Raw genomic sequence first — 23,230 nt, 5'->3', positions numbered from 1 at the left:
CTGGCGGAGGGCGGGGTGGCCCAGGTGTGGCCTCCAGATTGCATTATGTGACAAGTGTTCTGGGTTTTCTGTTGTGTTCACATGGTTTGGGGGAGTCGGTAACTTGGCACCTGGTCAACCCCCGCAGTCTAGCGCCCCCTGCGGGTGCTCCTGACTCCTCAGGAGGGGCCTCACCTGAGTGCTCCGGCAGCTCCCATCGTGGGGCTCTGGGCGTGGGTCTGGGTGTCGTCCGCGGGCGCTCCCGCTGGCTTGTCTGTAGGGGCGGAGACCCGCCGCCTTTCCGCAGGCGCACAGCCCTCACAGCCTGCGGCTTGGTGTGGTGACCCCAAGTCCTGCAGGCACGGCTGGAACCACCTGCCACCCTTTCCCCGTCCCGGGTCCCCGTTTGTGATGCCTGCTCTGGGTGCCGCGCTCACTGTCAGGCAGGGAGCCTGAGTGACCGGCAGAGAGCCTGAGGGGGAGGGGCTCAGTCCCCACGGGGTCTTGGCTTGTGTTCCTGTGTCCACGCTGGGTCCATTTGAACCACGACGGACTTGCTTCCTGCTGCAAAGTGGCTGCAGCCTTGGAAACTGAGGACCTTCACCATATGGCTCAGGGCTGGGTGAAGGAGATAGAAGCAGGGGTCTTTGGCCCCCAGGGCTCCACACTGACCTGAGGGCGGGTCACAGGGCTCACCCCACCCAGGGTACCCCCGCCTTGCCTCTTGGGTCCTGGCACACAGCCCTAGGACACCTCTCTGTCCCTAAGCAGTGTGTGCTGTCCGTTTCAGGGCCGGGACCGCGCGTTGGGTGTTGTGTGTCTGCCGGGGCATCCCGTGGCAGGCAGGCAGGGCCTCGGTGGTGTGCGAGGTTCCCACTGCACCCCCTGCTCCCCGCGGAGGTTGGGCATCAGGTTGTGGGGTCTCCAGGTCTGCTCCCTGTGCTCTTGGTTGTGTGGGGGGCATGTGGCAAGGCCACTCCAGCATTGGTGGTGTTGGGTGATGTGGTAATTTCCCACAGGGAGGGGGTTCTGTGCCGGCTGGGCATGGTGCCCCTGGGTGGGGCACACAGAGACCTCAGGATGGGCCAGTGCACAGCCATTCATGCCTTCTCCCACGTGTGTGCGTCAGAGGCTGCTGGAGGGAAATGCGGGAGAAGGGGGCGGGGCCCCCCGTGCACCGGCGTGGACCTCGAGGGGTGGGGTGGGGCCCTGCTCTGGTCCTCCCCCACTGCTCCTCAGGCCTGTGGGCTGGTCAGAGGGACAGGGCACAGGGGGCACTTGGGGAGATCTGGATCCCTTGTAGAAGGGGCTGGGGCACAGGGGAGAGGTCAAGAGAAGGTGCCGGCCCTTTTCCTCGGGAGGCTGGTGACAGTTGAGGATCTGGCCTCCCTGAGCCTGGTAACGGCAGCGGGTCCACCTTGCCAAGCGGAGGGTTCATTGGGCCCGCGCTGGCCATGGGCCTGGGAGATGGGCAGGTGAGGTGCCCCCCAGGGACTGCTGTGTCTCCCCAGGTCATCAGCCAGGCCCTCAGGACACAGGAGCCCTCCTCCTCGGTGGCCCGACTCCAGCCTGCTGTGCGCAGCTGGCAGGCCGGGGGCTTTGGAGGTAGTCGTGCGTGTGAAGCAGCCTGCCTGCAGCTGGGGGCCTCACGGGCACCCCAGCGCTCCAGCCCTGTTCCTCCCCAGGTAGGGACCGCAAGAGGCTGGGGGTGGGTGGGGCACTCAGCACGGCTCAGGGGTGGCTCCGCCCTGATGGCCAGTGAGAAGCAGGGGAGGAGCTGGAGAGGTTTCACATGTGTTTATTTTTTAGGGGCCCTATTTTTAGACTTAAGTTATTTTGGACTTCAATTTTAGAATTTTCGAAACTCTCCTGAGACTCAGAACTCGCTTGTCTGATTGTTGGAGGAAGGGTGTTGGGCCTTGCTGCTCATGACCCTGACCGTCTCAGGCTCCTGGTCTCCTCGTTGTCCCTGCAGCTGTCCAGGGCAATGGGGCCTCTCCGCCCGCCCCCCAGCACAGGCTGCGGGGTCTCCGGCCCAGAGAGACCCCCCTGTGGCGGGGCTCTTATCCCGGTGGGGACTTAGCTGGGGTCGGGCTGGGCCCACTTTGCGACTGACCTGCCTAGGGCTCCAGGGCTGTGTCGGCCTGGTCCAGCGTGGAATTCTGTGCCAGCTGGAAGTGGAAGAAAAAGTCTCCCAACTCTGGGCGAAGTCATGGAAAGGACCTCAGAGACCATCAGCTTCAGTACTTCTTTATTTTTAAACTCTTTCCTAACATTTTATTGTAAAACTTCCACCGTGCGGTAAAGTTGGAAGAATTCCATCGTCAGCGCGCGTGGACTACCACCTGGGTTCTGTCATTAAGGCTTTCCCGTGCTTGCTTGGGCGCGTGCTTACCCACCCGCTCATCCGTCAGTCGCGCTGGGCTTCTGTGCATTTCAGTCAGTGGTCCCAGTGTCCTTCCCGCTACGTGCTTCAGTAGGGATACCGTTTGCTAGAGTTCAGTGTTGGTTTAGGTTTTGCTTTGATACAAAATTTATGTTTGGTGGAACGTACCAGTTTAAGTGTACATTTGCCAAACTGTGATGAACGCTTGTGTTTAGCCGAAACCATTATCTAAATACAGCACATGACCATCACTGCAGTGGGCCCCCCCCCGCCCTTCCCCCGGCAGCCCCCATCCAGGCAGCTCTGGTTCCCCCTCCCGGCTGGCTTTGCCGTCTGAGGATGTCGCATCAGGGGTGCCCTTGTGCCCCTGCTCTGTCGGAGACTGGCCGGAGTTCCTTCCGCTCCATTGCCAAGGATGCGGGGGCCGTTGTCCCACCTGGCCGTTAGGGGCGAGGACACCGCGCACATTCTCGGCAGGTCGTCTTGTGAGCATACTTCCTGCGTCTCTTCGGTAATTCCACCCAGGAGTGGATCTGGGGTGTCTGGGGTGGGGATGGGTTTAGTTTCATCAGAAGCTGCCAGAGCTCCTTCCCAAATGGCTCCGCCGTTACACCTCCCCGTTTCGGGTGTGCCTCCGTCACCATGCTCGGGGCTTCGGTCTGTGTCGTTCTAGCCCTTCTGGGGGTGCAGGGGGTGTCTCGTTGGTTTCAGTTTGCATCTCCCTGGTGACTGATGATGTCAGGCATCCTTCCAGGTGCCTGCTAGCCATTTGTGGGGGGGGGGGTTGGTAAAGCATCTGTCGCTGTCTTTTGCCCGTTTTTTTTTAGGCTGAGTTTGTTGCGATCACTGAGTTGTAGGAGCTCTTTGTTTACCCTGGATGCCAGTCCTTTGTCAGGTACAAGTCCTGCAAACCATCTCGGGCTGTGGTTTGCCTGTTCGTTTTCTTAACGGTGATGTCGGCCACCAGAAGTTCCTGACGGTGACTCTTGCCTGATTCTTGCTTTCCGTGCCCTAAGAAGTCTCTCTACCGCCAGGTCATGAAGAAGACGTCCTTGCTTCTCTTAGGAACGCTGTGACTTAACCTTGTACATTTGGGTGTTTCATTCATGTCAGATCAGTCGTCTGTGTGACATAGGGTCGTGGTTGAGATGCGCTTTCCCCACATGGACGTCAGCAGGTCCACCACCATCACTGCAAGGTTTTGTTCCCCCGTGGATCGCTCTGGCACCTTTGTTGAAAGTCAGTCTCGATGTGTGTCTGTTTCAAGACTCTGGTCTGTCCCATTGGTCTGTTCACTGAGTTTTCCTCCAGGACCACCTGCCTTGACGACTGTAGTTTGGTGTTAAGTCCTCTAACTGTTCTTCTTTGAAGATCGCTGTGTGCGCTCTAGGCCGGGCGCACTTCCACGCACGCTTCAGAGTCAGCGCTCAGTCTCCACAGAGGCTGCGGTGCTGGCTGGCGCCGCCTGAGTCCGTGGGTCAAAGCGGGGGAGCTGGCATCCCAGCCGTTCCGCGGCTTCTGCTTGTGGATGACGCGTCCCTTCCTTCCTGGGGTCTTTAATCTGTCCTGCAGTGTTTTGTGGTTTTCGGTGCAGAGGGCTTGCACGTCTTCTGTTAAATGCATCCCTTTGTGATTCCTGCTTTTTGCATGCTGCTGTAAATGGCAGTTTTATACATTTTCCAATTGTTTGCTGTTGTTGTAAAGATATGCAGAGAAGTTTTCCTGTATCACCCTTGTGTGCCATGACCTTGCTAAACCGTAGCTTTTCAGAGACCTTAGGACTGGACGTGAGCAGCCGGCATCTGCAGACAGAGCTGTGCGTCCCTCTGCTGGCCTCCCCGCCCTGCTCAGGGCCTGCAGCCCGGGGGAGGCGGGGGGAGCGTCGGCTGCGGGGCCCTGCTCTGCTGGGGGAGGTGCTCAGTCGTCCACCGGTAACGGTGGTGGGGCTGCAGGGATTCCTTCCCTTCTTTTTTTCAGATGTCCTTTATCAAACCGAGGAAGTTTCCATCTATTATTTTGCTGAGTTTTTTTTTAAAACCATGAAAGAATGTTGAATGCTGTTAAATGCTTTCTCTTCGTCTGTTGACATGATCCTATAGTTTCTCTCCCTTGGTCTGTAAATCTGGTGGAGTACATCAGGTTTTCAAATGTTAAACCAAGCTGCTGCATTCCTGGGCCACTTGGTCATGTCCTACTCTTTTCCTTACGTGTTTCCGCACTTGGTTTCTGTTTACGTTCAGGAAAGACATTGGTCCGCGCTTCCTTGCCGCGCCTTTGCGGGTCTCCTGTGTGAGGGCTGCGCTACCTCACAGAAGACCCTGAGAAGTGCTCTTCCTTCTGCATTGTCCGAGAGCCGCGCTGCGCGGGCTGCGCCGTTAGAGCCGCGTTACACGGGTGCTGTTAGAGGCGCGCTGCGCGGGCGCTGTTTCTTTCTTAAGTGGCTAACGGAATTCCCTAGCGAGACCGCCTGTGTTCTGTGCAGAGGCTTTGAACACAAGCCCGATTTCCTTGGCAGGTGGGCGTTCTCTGCTTCGCCGTGTGGCGCGTTAGTTTCAAGGCCGCCGGAGCGTGTCCACTTCCCTTGAATTGTCGCCCTTGTGGGTGTGGTGCTCATCCTCTCTTACTACCTTAGTGTCTGTGCTGGTAGCTCTTCTCTGGTTCCTGATGTTGCTCATTTGTGCCCTTTTCCCTTGATCATTCTACCCCGGGGGTTTGTCAGCTTTACTGGTCCGTTACGAGCCAGCGTTCCGTCTGAGCGTCGTCGGCTGCATCAGAGCACAGAGGGGCGGGTGGCAGCCGCTTTCCTCCCAGGCCTCCCCGCCCGTGCTGGGCTGCTGAGTTTTGTAGGTTGGAGTGGAGGGTCCCGGCACCATTTTAACATTTCCAGTGTAAAATTTGGCTCATTCAAAAACCAAAGTGAATGGAGACAAGGTCGCCGCGGCCGAGCGTTGGCCCTGGTCACCCCTGGAAGACTGTCCTGCCGCCCTGCCCGTGGTCTGACTGCTGCCTGTGTCTGCCTGAGGCTGAGTGGTGCGGCTGGGGTCGCCGGCGGGGCCCCCCCGGGCACGGCCCTGACCTGACCAGGCGGGCCCTCTCCCACCTTTCCTGGGGCCTGGGGCTGCGCTGGTGCTCCTCACTCACCCACGCTGCTCCCCCCGAACTCTGCACTTGTGTCACTTTCCCTGGGGACGTGCTCCTCCTGCGGGGCCGGTCTGCAGCCTGCAGCAGCCTTGCTCCCAGGACGCCTTTCCCTGCCGTGAGCCGGGCTGCACACTGTGGCAGGGGCAGCGGTGTTTGGGTGATGCCCGGAGGGCTCATGTCCCCAGGGCCCCAGGTGATGGCTTCAGTCTGTCGTGATCAGGGCTGGCCATGTGTCCCCGAAGTCCAGCATCTGTGTTCATGTTGGATGAGGGACGGTGTCGCGGGGTGGAGAGCCTGTCATTGAGGATGGGGTGTGTCCTGCAGGAGAGCCGTGTAGAGGCCCCCTGACCGTCTCGGGGCTGGGCTGTCCTCCCTGCAGGACCTGCAGAGCTGTCGGAAGGTGCTGCGTTTCTCATGCCTGTACTTCTTCCCGTCCGTCCTCCACCACCTCTGGCTCTCCTGCTGCACCTGGGTCCTCCGGCACAAGTCACGCCCTCCCCTCCACGAGGGGCCCGCAGACCGACCCACAGGGCGTCAACCTGGATTGTCACCTCCTTGTGAGGTCGTGCCAGCCTGTCCACCTTCCTCACCCAGTCTGCGCACGGCTGCCTGCCTCTCCCCGGAATCCCACGGGGACTTCATCCTCGCCACGCAGTCAGCAGTGTACCCGCCTGTCACTTGTCCTGCGGGCGTGGGGGCTGCCTGACTGAGCAGCCGCAGTGGATGGCCTGCTGGAAGGGCAGGTGACTGGGGGCGGGTGACTGTGAGGCCGTTGACGGTGTGGGGAGGGGTCTGAGGTTCTCAGGGTGACGGCAGCTGCTGTATTTCTGGGCTTCCCCTCTTCCTGAATTTCCCAAGGTTTCCGAAATAGTATGATTCTGTTTTGAAAAGAAGCTGCCTTATAAATTGTCCAGAAAGGCATCGGTGCCCTGACTCCCTCTTAAGGAGTGGTTGGACCCCCACCCCGGCTCTACCCCAGGCAGCCCCCCGACCCCTTGGGGTCTTCTTCCGGTGTCTGCCAGTGTTCCTAAATACAGGCTCACATTTGGGGTTTGTGACCTTATGTGGACTGTCCTGCTCTGCCCGCAGGCCGCCCCCACCCCCGACCTGCTCTGGTCTAGCGCAGTTTGGGGTTGGGTCTCCATCAGGTCTGAGGTCGTGGGCACCAAGTGCATGTTATTCACAACTTAGCCGTGCGCTCTGCTCTCATTTTATCTCTTCACAGTCTCCTTTTTATTAAAACAAAACAAAACAAAACACCAAGCCATTTAAAAAAGGAAACAGACGCAGTGTGAGGAAACAGGATTTGGAGGATGGGAAGGAGCCCGCTGGCCGGGCGGCAGTTCAAGTGCGTGTCGCTCCACTGCTGATGCAGGAGTTGAGGGGACAGCGGGACAGAGGCGGCCTGTGGTGGGGGGGGGGGCAGGGAGGGGCCGCAGGAGGAGGCCCCTCCCCTCCTCTGTGGTCCCGGGCACTGTCCCTGTCCCCTGTGCCCAGTCTGCCTTGGAGGGAGGTGGGGTCCTGGCGCCCTGTTTGCTGGTCTAGCCAGAAGTTGGTGTTGGGGAAGGACGCAGTGGTGTCAGGGAACCTTGGCCCTGGCCCAGGGAGCCCCATGCGGCTCTGTGACACGAACATGCTCAGATGATCAGACAGGCGTATCTCCATGCTGACTGCTCCCCTGCCTTGGACATCAGCCTTTGATTCTGTTTCCTTTTGCATCTGGTGCTTGGAGTCCAGCCCGATGGGTCTCTGTTGAGAAGTGGGGCTCACCGCTTGGTCTCAGCCCTGATGGTGGCCTGAAGGTGGATAATTTCATTTTTTATAGGCCTTTATTTCAAAGTTAAACTTGCTTTGTTTCTTAGAATTTGATCCTGTTTGATGATTCATTGTTATTCAAATCCATTATGTTCTGTGGCACCCTTTAGGGGAAGATGTGTACTTTGTTATAAAATTTGCCAAGCCCCCCTTCCCCGCGGAGGTTCTCGGAGCATACGTCTTCGTGAGATGTGTTGGCATAATTTATAGAGACGCTGCTGGCTTTTTCTTTCTCTTTAATTAAAGAGGAGGATGTTGCTGAGTTATTCTTCATGGGAAAACTCCTTGCTCTTCTGATTTTCATTTTTTCTAATTCTCTGCCAGGTTTCTGTAAAAAGACCTGATGTGCAAACAGAGGGTGGACTCCAGAGTGTGGGCTGCAGGCCTGGCTGCCCCTCTCTGGGCCCCCGACCCCAGGCGGGCTCGCTCGCGGCCCTGCCTGACGCGCCGTCGGTCCTGGCCATTGGTGGAAGGCCCCCTCACTGCTTCCTTCTGTGGGACTATTTTTAGCCTCCGTGTATCTGTGACTGCACAGACAAGATTTCTTTTCTGGTGAAAGGAAACAGCTTTCCGCCGGGATAAGCGTGTGGCGTGGGGCAGGATTTCCTGAGGAATCCACAGCATCAGTGCCCGCCTCAGGGTGTGTCCGGGTCCGGGGCCTGGCCTGAGCTGCAGCTCAGGGTGAGGGAGCCCAGGATGCTTGTTTGTTTTTAAATGACCCACATTTGAAAGTTGTAATGTAGTGTTTTAGAAAGATGAGACTCTGTCCCAGTGTACCCGGTTCTGCGTTGTCCTGTTTCCCTGGGGTGTAGGTGTGGTCAGCTCTCCAGTGGGTCAGGACTTGGGGCTCCGGGGGCCTTGACTCCACGTCTTCCCTGAGCCCAGGCTCCAGCCAGCCTGTGGGCGCCACGTAGTCCTTTTCCTGGTGGTCACGGTCATGCTTCCCGGCCCAGGGAGAGCCCATGTGCCAAGTAAGCCAGCAGGTTTCCTCCCGTTCCTGCAGGTCCCAGGAGGATGGGGTCTTGAGGGGGGGAAGGGCCAGAACGGGGGGCTCCTGGTTCCCCATCCTGAGACCCCCCAGGAGGAGACGATGCCCGAGGGGGCGGTCAGCTCCAGAAGGCGGCCTGCTGGGGTGGCCTTCCAGCACCTTGGCCTGTCCCACTGGCTGCCTGCCCCAGCGGGCTCCCCGGTGCCCTCTTCTTGAGGGCCTCCCTCTGGCCAGCTCTGCCCCCGCCAGGGCTGCTCTGAGCCCCTCCGCAGGCCTCCCCGGTGGACTAGGGGGCTGGTGTTTGAGCCCAGGCGCCCGGGTGAGGGAGACAGATGAGGCGCGGGGGCTGGGTCCGTTCTTCACAAACTAGCCTCTCCTGGCCTGCCCCTGGCTCGTGGGTGCAGGTGCCGTGTCTGGGGGTGGGGTGGCACCCAACCCACATCTGGCGCCCTACAGCATCCCCCAGGGTCCAGCCCGGGGAGTCCAAGTCGGGATGGCCAGGTGGCGGGTGGACGCCCAGGCACGTGTGCTACCAAAGCAGTTCTCAGGGTGTGCCCCCAGAATCCTGACATCATGTTTTATGGATTCTAAAAGTACGTTTCCCATATTTTTACTGTCTCTGAATTGAGACTAGTCTTTGAAGTTCAAAGGCTCACAGGGTGTCTGATATAGTGGTGTCTTGGATTCCCAGAAGTGATGTCATCACTGGTGATGTAGCTGAGGGACTGTCCCAGAGCTGGTTGCCTTATCGGGGAGTCCAAGGGTGTCCTGTGGGAGAGGGTGCCCTCACTGCTGTTCCTGTTGAAGACTGTGGGCTGGAGGGGCAGTGCCTGTTCCAGGACCCTGCAGGGAGAGCTAGGATTTGACCCTGGCCTCTCTGGGTGCCATGCTGTTAAGGACACCTCTGCTGCTCTCTGAGCCTGCTTCCCGCCCTGTAAAACGGGGCCCTGGCCCGCAGAGCAGAGTGGGGTCGGGTGGAGTGGGCGGCAGTGCAGGCCTGGCTGGGTGCACCGGGCCCGGGAGGGGAGCCGCGGGTGCAGCCGAGTGCGGGCGCGTAGGAGGCCCAGTCCAGCTGGAAGCAGCGGCTGCTCCAAGGGATGCTGGGTGGATGGGCAATTGCTCGGACCGGTGACCATCATGGGCAGGATGAGTCACCAGGACCAGCATGGTCCTCCAGGCTGGCCAGGCTGTCACCCCGAGGTGACCACTGAAGAATCGGGTGGGAGCAATTTCTGGAGCTTGGAGAGAGTGGTGGATGGAGGGGCCATTCAGTGAGAGCTGGGACGTCAGCCGAGAGTCACAGCTGCCTCCTCAGTCCCGGGGCAGCTGGGCCCTGGCGACTGTCCACTGTGAGGCCCCTCCCGGGCTGCAGGGTGGCTGGCAGAGTGGTGGGGGGCACCTGTCTGGAAGGTAACGTGCAAACATCACGACGCCCGGAAAGACGTTGGGACGGTTCCTGTCTTAGCGCCGCGGGCCTTCACGGTTGGGCCTTCCTGGCCTAAAGGTGCCCCAGCCAGTCCGGCTTGCGTGGCCCAGTCACCTCCCGCGACTCCATGACATTGCTTCCCCCGGTTTCCCTGTGGCTCAGGGTCACCGTTGGTCTGGGGTCATGGTTCTTCCGTCTTTGAGTCCAGCCCCCAGCCTTGGTCTTTCTGATGCTGACCGTGGGGACCTTGTCCCGTAGGGTGTCCACAGTTTGGATCTCTGGTTGGTCCTTCCTCTTGGCTTCAGCTGAGACCTTTTGGGCAATGTGGCCCCCTCCCCCACCGCAGTCCGGCGCTCGTCCTGGAAGGGCGAGCTGTCAGAGTCTTTTCTGTGACTCTCTCTGTTTGGATGTTTTCGTATTTTCTATCAGAGTTTTTGCCTTTTTCCCCTTGACTTTTAAGAGTTCTTGAAATATTAGGAAGACTGGCTTTTCATCTGTGATAATATATATATTTCAAGTGTTTTCAATCAGCTTTACCTTTGTCTTTTGATTTTGCTAATTTTTTTGCCATGCATACTTGTTTTTAATAGTTAAACTATGATACGAATGAACATATCATTCTTTTTAAAAATCGTATTTGGGTTTTGAGTCATAGTTTATTTCTCCATGAACTTTAGAATCAACTTACCTGGTCAGGCTGGGTGGGGCAGGTCACTGGCAGGTGTCGTCTGGGGACAGTGCTGCTTGGCGGTGCTTTTATGGCGCTGAGTCACCGTCTCTGAGCACAGGGAGGTCTCTCCAGTGACTCACGTCTGTTTCTTGTCTCTGCCAGTTATGTCTCAACCCTCTTCTCTTATGAAATTGTCACATTTTAGAATTTATTCCTAATGTTGACCTTTCCTTACGTTGCTGTAGTAAAGGGGGCTTTCTTCCCCGCGTGTCTTCTGACTGGTTGTTGTTTGCATTTGTGACGGCCGTTGCTTTTTGTGTGTTAATTTTATATACTGCTATTTTCCCTGAATTCTTTAATTGTTTGTCTTGGTTTCACCACCGACTCCCCGGGTTTCCCAGATGCACCGTCACATCGTATGCGGGTGCGGCAGCCTGGCCTCCCGCTAAGTTATTTCCCCCTTTTGCTCTCAGCCTCTGATGACACAGACCCAAGGCGGAATGGCACTGGGAGTGATGGGTCTCTGTCATGTCGCTGACCTCGGCGGGGGTGCTGGTGCTTCCCCGGGAAAAAGGGACCAGCTCTAGGGTGAGGGGCAGGTAGCGGGGGAGTTTTTCTAGCACGTGCATTCTGTGATATACCAAGTTGCTGCTATTAAACAAGAAGTAGTAAAAATAAAGGAAGCACTTCAGTCAAAAAATAAAATACAGAACCGTGACACAAACTGAAGGAACACAGGAAGGATAAATACAAATCCAAATATTGCTGAATAAGAAAACAGGAAAAAAACCAGGAAGACATTAAAGTAAGGAAATATTAAGAGTTATTTGTTCGAATACATAAATATTTGATTAGGCTAATCACTTGGGAGATGGAGGAGGGAGGGAAGGACAGACAGACTGACCACACAGTAGCACTTGGGAACAAGAATTACTCATACAGTTGAAGCATTTGGATGAAATTGTAAATTAGATCCTTACCACAGACATTGTACCAAAATAAAATCCAAGTGGGGAAAAATGTTTAAAATAACACTTGTTCTACTTTGTTGTGCACATACACGTTTATAATATTAAGGACGTGTATTGGTTTTCTGTGCTGTGTAACAAACCATCACAGACCTGTGGTTGAAACAAGCACCCATTCCCGGCCCTGTGTTTTCTGTGGGTGGAAGTCGAGCACAGCTCAGCTGGGCCCCTCTGCTCAGGGTCTCGGGGAGGGACCCCAGGAGGGAAGGGTCTGTGTTTGAGCCCCTCTGGCTGTTGACGGAGGTCCTTCCCTGGAAGCTGTAGAGTTCACGGCATCTTGCATCTTCAGGGCCAGCAGGAGAGAGAGCCCTTTGCTTTCAGCCTTTGACCTTTAGATCCTCTTTTCAATGGCTCATCTGATAAAGGCAGGCCTACCCAGGAGAATACCCCTTTTGATTAGTTTAAGATCGACTGCTTTTGGTGTTTAATTACATCTGCAAAGTCCTTTCACCTTTGCCATGTGTTACCTGATCATGGGAGTGACTGTGAATATAGCTTACATTCCCGGGCCCCGCCCACACCTAAGGGGGAGGGAGATACGGGAGTGAGGGCAGGGCACCTGGAGGCTTGCTAGAGGGCCGCCTGCTGCAGGAAGTACCTGTTAATTCCTGGTTCATTAAAGTCTTAGGACAAACGCTGTTGACTTTTACTGAAAAACTTTTCGGTTAATTTTTTAACCTTCACTTATTTCTTATCCATAATTCTTCCCTTATTTAAATCCAACTGCTGCCCTATGTAACTTTGTTTCTCCCCGAGAAAGTTTTGAAAACATTACTTTCAGGTCGTGTCTACTGGTGATGAATATCCTCAGGTTTGTTTGTCTGAGTGAGTCTTTATTTCTCCCTCATTTTTGAAAGATACTTTTGCTGGGCACACAACTCTGGGTTGGTGTTTTGGTTTTTCCTTTCACCGCTTGAAACATTTCACTTCTGCTTCTTCCTGCGCGCGTGGTTTCTGTCGGGAGTTCACTGTGATTCTCGGCTTGGTTCCTCTGTAGATGAGGTGTGGTTTCCCTTCCTTCTCTGGAAGCTTCTCCTTGTCTGGCTTTCTGCAGCTTGGCTGCTTCGTGCCTTGGGCTTGGACATTCTGGTATTTATCCTGCTTGAGGTTCTCTGAGCTTTTTGGGTCTGTGGTCTGGTGTCTGTCATTAATTTTGGGAAAATTCTTGGCCGTTGTTTCTTCAGATTTTTCTCTTTTCTCTTTCTTCTTCTGATACTCCTGTTACATGTGCATGTATCTTTTGGAATTGTCCTACAGTTCTTGGATGTTCTGTAATTTTTTTTCCACTTTTTTACTCCCTGCATTTCAGATTTGGAAGCTTCTATTGACCTGTCTTCAAGCTAGTTGCTTCCTTGTCTGTGTCAATTCTGTTCCTGAGCCCATTGAAGGCACGCTTCATTTTTGTTAGTGTTTTTGATTGCTGTTGTTCCCTTTTGGCCCTTCCATTGCTCTGCTTGTATTACCTGTGTGTTCCTGCATGCTGTCCGCTGCTCCCATTAAAGCCCTGAGTGTATTAGTCATAGTTATTTTAAATTCCCGCTCTGGTAATCTGTGTCATAATTGACTCTGATGCTGACGCATTTTTTAAGATGTCTTTAAACTGTTCTCCTTGCCTTTTGCTATACCTTTCTGCCAAAAGCTGCACGTGCTGTACCGGGTGGTAAGAACTGAGGCGGCGAGGCCTCTAGCGTGAGGCGAGGACCTGGGCTGTGTGCACGGTTTGCTGTGCCTGTGGGGTCAGAGGCATCACATTCCCCTTGTGTCCTCACTTTCGTCTCCCCGGTTGCCTGGAGCTTCCCTAAGGACTCCTCCTCAGAACTAGTCTGGTCTTGCCCCTCTTACGGCTGAGGTCCACCACCATTACCTGCAGCCCCACTGGAGCAGTGGTGAGGGGTGGGGGGAAGAGAGTACCCCACAGTCTGCGGTTAAATCTCAGCCTGCTCGTGGGGCTGTGTCCCTGGGCTGTGACCTCCACACATTTCTTATCTGCACCCCACCCCCGGCCCTGGCCCCATCCCTTAGATGAGATAGGAAGGCTAGTAGGGGAAGTGCCCTGCCCACAGACGGGCTGAGGCTCTGGTAAATCTCTCCTGTGCTGAGCAGACTTCTGAGAACGCTCTGGGTGTATTTCACAGTGGTTGCTTTTTCCCTTCCTCTGCCAGAGCTAGGAGGGCATCTTCACTGTGAGTACTCTGTGGGGTACCTGGAAGTAAAACCTAGAGAAATGTAGGGCCATGCTTAAAATTGGGGTCCCACGGAATTTATCGCTTTCATGCGTGTCTGCTCTCCACTCCCAGCATGTCATCAAAATTACCATCTGCGTCTTCCTACGAGGCTCTGGCTCCAGCAGCCTCTCCCGGTGAGCAGATTGTATTCATCTGCCTCCCCGCTTTCAGGGTGGTGGTTGCTAGCCATTTCAGTTCTCTGATGGGTCCAAGAAAAGTCGTTGCAAGGATGGAAGTGAGGACTTGCAGGCTCTTCACATGTTGGGGCTGTAGCTGCAAGTTTCTAGTTAACTTTGCAGTTCTTTGTAGAAATGAATGTTTGATTTTCTGTCTTGTTAGTGTGGTCAGCTGTGTTAATGGCTTTCCTAGCATTGAACCATCTGTGCCTTCGTGGTTTAGTGCACTTAGTTACGATAAGTGAACTTCTCATGTACTGCTGCGTTCTTTACTTTTGGGTATTTGTTTTGAAGCCATAAGTGACATTGGCTTGAAGTTCCCCCCTTTGTGTATGCTGTCTTTATCTTGTTCATAGCCAATATGCAGGTTTTCCTCTTTTTTTTTTTTTTTTTTTTGTGATTTAGAGCTGTGCTGTCTGATAACGGCTACTTACAGGTGTCTGTTTAAATTAATTAAAATTTAAAAAGTGGAAGTTCAGTCAATTAGTCACACTAGCCACATTTCGAGTGGCAATTTATCTAGTGCAAATATAGAGCATTTTTATCATCACAGAAAGTTCTGTTGTGCTGATCTGGAATCAGAGGAACTTCCCGTGTCAGTGGGAGGACGTGTGATCCGCACTGCCCAGTCCGGTGACCACTGTCACAGGTGGCTTTTGAGCAGGTGCGTATGTGTGGTGTTTGTCGTGTGGTGTGTGTGTGTATGGTCTGCGTGGTGTGGGGCGTGTTTGGTGCGTGTGTGTGGTCTGTGTGGGGGGTGTGCGTGACGTGTGCTTGAGTTGTTGGTCGCCTTCCCACTTGCCCGCGGCGGCTCCTCACGCAGCGGCCGCGTCAGCGCGGGTAGCCTGCCTTTTATCGTGCTGACAGTGAAAGCGGTTGTTTCAAGGCTGCTGAGCGTGCGGGGAGCTTTCACTGGTTTTCCGTTCTTCGGCTTTTGAAATTCAGAGTTCAACACTGAGAGTAACGCGCGGCGATTCCAAGCACATGAAAGATGAAGAAAAGAGTAAGAGGCTGCTTCAAATACGACTGCTCCAGAATCTTGGTGTTTTTTTCCACAGTCTTTTTTCCCCACTCCTTTAACAACACTGTGGAGAGGGCTGGAAGCAGCTGCCGTGTGGAGCCCCCGGCCCCCGCCCCTGCACCCTCCGCCCAGCCCTTCCGTCCCCCTGGGCCCACGAGGGTCCGTCCTGGTCAGCGCGGGCTCGCGGGCGAGGAGGCGCGGGGCTGGGGGGGGGCCCGCCTCCCCTGAGCGGGGCTGTGCTGGGCTGTCCTGCCGCCGGGCTTGGGCACGGGCGAGAATTACTCTGTGCGCCTCCCACCTCTGCTAAGGTGCGAGCTGCTTTGGGCTCACGTGTGCTCATCGCAGGTTGTGTTTTTTGTTAAGATGCACCCAGTGCAGCGTTTATCCTGCTGCCCGTCTGCAGGCGCGCAGGGCTGTGGCGTCGCGCGCGTTTACAAGGCTGTGTGGGCGTCACCCCTGTCCGTACCTGGAGCTGTTTCGTCGTCTCATCCGTCTACGTTGTTGCCTCCTTACTTCCTTCAGTGGATGCACCACGTGATTCCTCCGTGGGCCTCTGTAACGCTCTGCTGGAGCATTCTTAATTGTAATTCTCTTGTAAGTGATGTTATCCTGAACCTCTTTGTATACAGAGCATTTTTGCTGTTTAGAATTCCTTTTTTGAGGATTGGCTTCCAGAAATAGAGCTCCGCATTTGGAAGGAATGAGTATTTTTAACTTTCTTCCAGCCACATTTTGGTAGTTTTGGTATTAATCATGAGAGCAGGTTTAGGGTGTTTGAGAGGTAAATAAGGTGTGTGCTTTCTGTGACGCTGGTGGCCAAGTGCACACAGGCCCCGGCCTGACCCACGATTTGGGCTGGAATGAGAGTACTCCTTTAAGGACTAGTTTGTGGGTTTACCTTTTATCCTTATTTTAACTGGCTTTAAAAATAACCGCGTTAGCCAAATATGGACCGTAACTCTGAGGAGGCCGAGAGCCGGCAGACGGCGTGGCCTCAAGGCCTTGCCCACAGCTGCTTCTGGGTCAGAACCACCACGCTGGCTAAGTTAGCCCCTGGACACAAGTGGACTGCGGGATGGCAGCCCAGCGAGACCCGTGTGGGTGGGGCCCCCAGTGAAAGGGTGCCGTGGTAGAGTAGGTCTAGCCTTGTGAGCAAGTCCAGGATGTGTGCGTTAGAAAAAATCATTTTTTTCTTGGTCTTGGCAGAAAAGCAGCGTGTGTGTGTGTTTGCGCTCGTGCGCTCACATGCACATGCTTGTTTGTATTTTATGTCTGAGGATCTGTTTTCTGGGCATTTGGGACCATGGTGACCAAGCTTTTCAGTGCTTCTTGTCGGTTCTCTGTGCATCTTCCCTTTTTTCTCACAGCATCTGGGAGACGTGGCAGGCGTGTTCATGTGCAGTTCTGTTGGTGTGGTTGGTGTGGGCTTGTCCAGGACAGGGACAGGGACTGGGCGTCGTCCACTGCCTTCCTCCGGGGAGCAGGCGCTTCTGGAGCCCAGCTTTCCTTCCCTGAGGACCTTGTGGTCTGTTGTTAAACTCCTTACATCCCGTGCAGTAAGATTTAAGATTTTAGGATATCGGGCTGTAATTTCAGTTGTAACTTTAAATAAATTGCATGTTTTTTCACACGTCTTCAGGAATGCATCAAGAAGGTTAAACAATAGGGTTATATGTTGCGTGGGAATATTTTTATGCGTAGAGTTTAAAAATTACGTGTTGACGTCTCTGATGATGCCGGCATGACAGAGCGTCTACTCATTCCTGTTTGTATGTCCGGGCTTTATCCTGTCGCTGTGAGTCGTGTGGTCAGTGTGTGGAGGGACAGCCCCGGGGCTGTCTGTGTGTCTGTCACTTTGGGCCTCTGGGACCCCCTCCTTATCACTAGGCTTGACGCCGTCATTGTTCCCCCGTAGTTCAGAGAGGGGGAAATGCAGTGAGGGGCATGGAGCCGTGGTGTGGCCTGCTGAGCTGCAGCTCCGGTTGCGGCACTCCGGTGGGGCTGCCAGCTGCTTACATTGATTTCTCGGACGTTTTATTGGTGAAATATACATACCAGGAAATTTACCACGTGAACCGAGTGTACGTTTCAGGGGCAGGACGTACATTCACACTGTTGTGCAGCCATCGCTACCATCCATCTTCAGAACTTCTCGTCTTTCCAAACAGAAACTCTGCCCTCGTTAGACACTGACTCCCCACCCCCTCCCCATCACCCAGCACCCACCACCTACTTTCTGTCCCTGCGGATTTGACTGCTGTCATGTCTTCTATGAATAGATTTATACAGCATTTGCCCTTTTGCGACAGGCTTGTTTCACTTAGCATAAAGTCTCTAAGAGTCATCCAAGTTGGAGCATGTCAGAGTTTCCTCCTTTTTAAGGCTGAGTAGTATTCCAGTGTATGGATAAACCCACATCTTGTTTGTTCATCCTTCAGTGGGCACCTGAGCTGTTCCGCCTTCTGACTAATTGTGAGTTACTTATGCTGCTGTGAACATGGGTCTACAAATAGCTGTTTGAGTGTCTGCTTTCAGTTCTTTTGGGTAAATACCCAAAGTGGGACTGCAGAATCATATAGTAATTCTATTTTTTAGTATTTTGAGGACCCTCCATACTGTTTCTCCCAAGTGCTTGCACCAATTTACATTCCCACCAAGAGTGCACAAGGATCCTGATTTCTCCACGTCTTCACCAACATTTGTTAGTTAATTTAAAAACAATGGGTATGAAGGGGTTTTGGTTTGTGTTTCCTTCGTGACTTGTGATGCTGAACATCTTTCATGTGCTTGGCCGTTTCTGTGTCTTCCTTGGAGAAATGTCTCTTCCAGTCCTTTGAACAGCGTTGTATTTTTGTTGTTGAGTTGTAGCAGTTTTAAAAAATATATTCTGGATACTAACCCACTTTGGGATATACGATTTGCCAATACTTTCTTGCATTCCATGGGTTACATTTTTACTCTTGACAATGTCTTTTGAAGCACAAAAGTTTTAAATCTGGGGGTCGGCCAGTTTACTTTTTCTTTGGTTGCTTGTGCTTTCGGTGTCATATCCCCCAAATCATTGCTAAATCCAGTGTCATAAAGCCTTCCCCCATGTTTTCTTCTAAGGATTGTATAGATTTAGGCCTTATGTTTAGGTCTTTGATCCATTTTGAGTTATTTTTTGTATATGGTGCTAAGTAAGAGTCCAACTTTATTCTTTTGCATGCAAGTATCGGGTTTTCTCAAAATTATTTGTTGAAATTTCTGTCTTTTCCTTGTTGGATGGCCTTGGCACCCTTGTCAGAAATCATTCGATTGCAAATGTGATGGTTTGTTTCTGGGCTCTCTGTTCTTTGTGCTGAGCTTCCCACGCGATTTTGATGATTGTAGCTTTGAGATCAGGGAGTATGAGATCTCTGATTTGTTCTTCTTCAAGACTATTTTGACTGTTTATGGTCCCTTGAGAGTCCATATGAATTCTAGGATGAGTTTTTCTACTTCTGCAAAAAAGTACTGGGAGTTTTAATAAACTGGAAATTTTAATAAGGATGGCATTGACTCTGCAGATTGCTTTGGATGATGTTGACATCATAACAATGCTGTCTTCCGGTCCATGAACATGGGATGTCTTTCCGTTTGCTGGTGGATGTCTGCTTTCCTTCAGAAGTGGTTTTGTAGTTTTCGGTGTGTAAGTCTTTCGCCTCCTTGGTTAAGTGTATTCATAAATACCTTATTATGCTATGGTGGATGGAAGTTTTTTTGTTTACTTTTCGGATTGTTCATTGTTAGTATATAGAAACACCACTGAATTTTGTGGTTGATTTTGTGTCTTACTTTGCTGAATTCATGTATTAGTTCTAACAGGGTTTCTTTTTTTTTGTTTTTGTTTTGTTTTTTAGAATCTTTAGGGCTTACTGCATATAAGATCATGTCATCTGTGAACAGAGATCATTTTACTTCTTCCTTTCCAGTTTGGATGCCTTTTATTTCTTTTCCTTGCCAAGTGCTGTGGCTAGGACTTTCAGAACTATGTTGAATAGAAGAGTTGAGAGTGGGCATCCTTGCCTTGTTCCTGGTCTTAGAGGAAAGGCTTTCAGTTTTTCACTATTAAGAATAGTGTTGGCTGCGGGTTACTTCAATTTTGAGTGAAAACTACAAGAAAATGAGATAGTGACCCAAGAGTTGGACCAGAGGAACTTAAAGTCCCGAGGCCGCTTCCAAACGTGACTGCTGTGTGGACATTCACATTGGTGCTTTCAGAGCATTGACCTGGCTGGGCCACGCACTGGAGGTTCTGATCCGCTGGCAGGCCGGCAGGGCGCTGCGATTACTCACAAGCCGCCTGGGCTGGACGTGGGGCCGAGGGCCACTTGAGCACGTGGGCTCCTGGTCCGAGCTCTGGTCAGTGTTCCGGGGACTCCTTGGCAGCAGAGCAGGTGCCCCACTCACAGGCTCATGGCAGTGTCCCTCCCTTCTGTCCGGTGGCCTTGCGGGTCAGGGACAGTGAGGAGAACGGGCCATGATCTGGGCCTCAGGGGTGCGGGGTCCCCGCTGCCGGCTGCATTCTCCTTCCCTCCGGGGCTGAGCCTGGGCTGCAGGGGTGGTGGAGGCAGGCGGTGGCCTTGGTGTGTGCTCACGCATGTGGGTGTGTGTGTGCTGGAGGCATGTTGTAGAGGACCTGACCCAGGTTCTGCTTGCCTGGGGAGACAGTAGGAGCCAAGGCGTCAGAACTGGGTGCAGGAGTGTTGGGGCTGAACCCCAGCCATGTGCTGGGAGGGGTGTCACTGTCAGACCCGATGGCCTTTGCGCTGGGGACCCAGCGGAAGGGCTGTGCATGGTCACAGGGCATGTAGGTGTACCTGTGTCGCCATGCTGCCCCCAGTGTCCACGCCTTGATGCGCGGTCAGGCAGTCCAGGGTCACACAGGGCAGCCCGAATCGTCCTATGTGCACGTATTCGGCGGGTGACCACGGGGGTACCTGCCGTGCAAGTACAGTGCCCGCGGCCAGGGGGCGGCAACCTCGTGTGCTAACCTGCCCGTGCCGTCTGGTGGCGTCTGGTTCTCTCCACACACGGAGGTGCGTCTCCTTCACTGGGCTCACCTCCCGCCTTTCTTCCAGCTCCGAGTCTCAACACCCCTGGGCGAGCAGCTCTGGGGCGACGGCCTGGGTGCCACCTGGAGCAGCCCGGCCTCTGGTCTCGCCATCTCTCCATCTCTCCGGGTTTTAGGAATGCGGGGCACGGCCGCACTTGCCCTTGGAGTCCGCCGCAGGCCCACCCTGCAGTGCTCACCTGGGCGGGGTTCTGGGATGGTGGCGAGGTGGGAGGTCAAGGCTGGTCCTGGGACGTTTGCACTCTGCCTTTGACTGCAGAAGGCCACTTAGAGCAGGGGTTTGGTCATGGATGTGGTGGGAAAGTGTGCGTCGGGCTCTGAGGGCTGGGCTCTGGGGAGGAGCGGCCGGGAGTGCACGTCTGGCCACGCTCCTGGAAGGCGTGGCTTGAAGTGGACTCCCTTTGTCCTCTGTGTGTAGGCTGTGCCCACAGGCCCTGGCATCAAAAGGCTGCTGAGATGCTGTCCTCCTGTGACGCCCCTCCTCCCTCCCCTGCGAGGGTGACAGAGGAGGCGGGGGTGCCCTTCTCTCTGTGCAGGAAGCGGAAGTGCCCGAACTTGGCCTTGGTGACGGGAAGCCCCACCCCTGGCTGGACCCTGGCACTGTCTTTGCCGGGCGGGTGCCCAGGGCAGCCGCCGCGCCCCACTCAGGTCTGCAGGGCTCTTTCCATGGCCGTTTTCCCTTCGTTCGTTAATTTACCTGCAGTTTGGGCTTCTGGGTTTCCAGACACGTTAGAAACGTCAGCTGGTAAGAGGCAGGGAGCGCCCGCTCGTGTGGCAGCCACGTGCTCTTGCCTCTTGGGCTGTGGGGGATGCGTTTGGGCCCAGCTTGGGTCAGCCTGGACCCCTGGCTTCACAGCCTGGGCTCCCAGGGCTCTGCTCGGATTGGGGGCCTGAGTCCCAAGGGGTGGTGGGGTGGTTTTTTTATTTTTTGTTCTGAATTGTGGTAGAAACACATAGCAGTAGATGTAGCGTCTTCACCACCTTTACGTGTGGTCCTGCAGTGTTTTGGATATTCACGCTGTTGTCCACCAGATCTCCAGAACTTCTGCTCCTGCACACCTGCCGCTGCACCCACTGGGCACGTGTCCCCACCGTGACTCACGTCCACGTTCAGGACTGTGGTGACCTCTCAGTGCCTTGGCCATGTTGGGTTGGGTTGGGCTGGGCCCCATCCCTCGCTGGGTCCCTCTGGTCGCCCGGACCTCCAGCAGGGACGCGTGGGAAGAGGCTGCATCCTCTGTCTTCTTGGGATGTGTGTGTGCCGAGCTGGCTCTTCCCAGAAGCATCAGAGGCTTGAAATCTGTGCACCTCGTTCCACTTTCTCGAATGCAGCCCCGAGGCCCCACGCCGCCCAGCCTGGCTGTGGGCATCCTCGCCGGGGACCTCCTGGGACGGAACAGGGCTGGGGGTCAGCCTGGACCCGGGGCTGCAGTGCCTGCCCACTGCCAGGAGAGGCTTGTCCTCACTGCCCTGTGTCCCTGGACAAGCTGCAGATCAGGCCCCGTACAGGGGCCCCGCACCCTGTGTCCCGCCCCCGCCCCACAGTGAGGACCACAGATAGGTCCTTGTCACATTGGCTTCTGCTCGTGGCTGTTGGGCTGTGTCCCTGATCTGACTGTCTTCCTTTTTTCTTAATTTATAGCCAGAAAACCTCCAGAAGAACTGGCTTCGGGAATTCTACCAGGTAAGCGCGGCGTGCAGCCGGCACACCCCCGGGGGAGGGCTCATGCTTCGTCCCGGCGGGCGGGCATCCCACCTGCTCCCCCATGGTTCCTCCTTGGAGGCCCTGCCCCTCAGATCCTCCCTGGGCTGGAGTCTCTGCTTGTCCGAGGGGTCGCGTGAGTGCGCCTTTCGTGGGTCTGGGTCCGGGTTGCTGAGTGAAGGCGGCGAGGCCCTGCGGAGGTGCTGCTGGGGGAAGTGCGGGGCACCTGCTGGGGGAGGCCGACACGGGGCGGAGGCCCTGGGGAAGCCTGTTGGGATGAGGGGCCAGGTTCTGGCGCCTTCTGTGGAGCAGCCGTTGGTCGAGCCCCTTGTCTGTGTTGGGCTTTGTCCTGGATGCGAGGGCAGCTCTGGAGGGCCGGTGGAGGGCTCTGCCCCTGGGGGAGCCCGTGTTCTGTGGGGTGTGGTCAGCACAGCCAGGAGCAGCTCCGAAGTCCCCCACGAGCACCAGCCTTGCTGTAACAGGGTCCTTGGCAGAGCACATGGGACTCCTGGTGGGGCCTGGAGAGTCCCCTCTGAGAACTGCTGGGTGAGAAGGGTGCCCTGCGGGGTGACTGTGGGCAGCCAGGAGGTGAGTGTGACTGCAGCCCAGAGGGCCAAGGAGCAGGGACAGTGTGGGGTGAGGCGGGGCCAGGCCGCCCGGGCCTGGGGGTGGTCGGCTGGGAGGGGCTCCTCCTGCAGCTCTGAGCCCGGGGGTGTGTTGTGTGAGCAGGAGGCAGGGCAGGTCCTGGGGGGTGGCCTCGGGGCCCGGCCGGCTGAGGGCCCATGGCGGGTCCAGTTGGGGTGGGCTCTGTCCTGGCTGTGCGCGAGGTGCTGTCTCGGGGCTAGGCCTGAGCACAGGTGGAGGGATGTGGGCCCCTGCAGTCCATGCTGCACACTGGGGGGCGGCCACCTGTCAGGTCTGCCCGTCTGAGCTGTGCACACCCCCTCAGATGCTTGGGTCCCTGGATACCCAGGGGAATCCAGAGGGAAAAGCCTCAGGGCAGGCCTTCCAGTCCCTCGTGTCCCTCGAGGCGTGTCTGCCTGGGCTGTTTGGAGGTGGTGTCCTCTGCTCACCCACCAACGGGTGTTGTTTCTAGGCGTCGTGCTCAGTTCTCGGCTGGGAGGGGAGGTGGGTCCCGAGGCCTAGGAGGATGGGGCACCTGGAGCGCACTTTGGGATGGGGCGGGGACGAGGCCATCAGAAGGAAGGTCCCCGGTGGTGAGGTGGGCTCATGTCCCCAGCACCGGGGGGGTCTGAGTCATCCTTCCCCACACTCTGCCCTGCCCATCCCGAAACCCAGCATCAGGGTCCCGGGCCCAGGCCCGGCCTGGCAGACCTGTTGCTGCGAGAGCTCCAAGCAGGCAGCTGACCAACGGAGGGGGTAAGGCCTCTTCCTGGTCGAGTGCTCACCTTTGGGGTTGGCTAGGCTCTGGTGGCCCCCTCGGCCTGTGGCCATGGAGTGAGGCCCTGGTGTGTGGCTGCAGGCCTCCTGTCCAGCTCACTCTGCTCCCTGATCTGTGTTACTTTTGCCCAGAACAGCTGTCATGTTTGTTGGTTGGTTTTTCAAAGCTGGGTCTTG

General features: G+C 55.3%; 1 protein-coding gene across 3 annotated transcripts in view; it reads left to right on the top strand.

The window, feature by feature from the left end:
* The window catches only part of INPP5A (inositol polyphosphate-5-phosphatase A), a 158,009-nt gene that overhangs the window by 31,010 nt on the left and 103,769 nt on the right, over window positions 1-23,230 (top strand). For all 3 annotated transcript variants that reach the window (XM_032490609.1, XM_032490606.1, XM_032490608.1), the window contains exon 2: window positions 21,593-21,634. In XM_032490609.1, the coding sequence (XP_032346500.1) occupies window positions 21,593-21,634 (42 nt within the window). The remainder of the gene's footprint in view (window positions 1-21,592; window positions 21,635-23,230) is intronic.

This window comes from Camelus ferus, chromosome 11 (assembly GCF_009834535.1).
Source record: "Camelus ferus isolate YT-003-E chromosome 11, BCGSAC_Cfer_1.0, whole genome shotgun sequence".
In the NCBI taxonomy this organism is placed as follows: domain Eukaryota; kingdom Metazoa; phylum Chordata; class Mammalia; order Artiodactyla; family Camelidae; genus Camelus; species Camelus ferus.
This window is presented reverse-complemented; position numbering and strand designations above follow the sequence as displayed.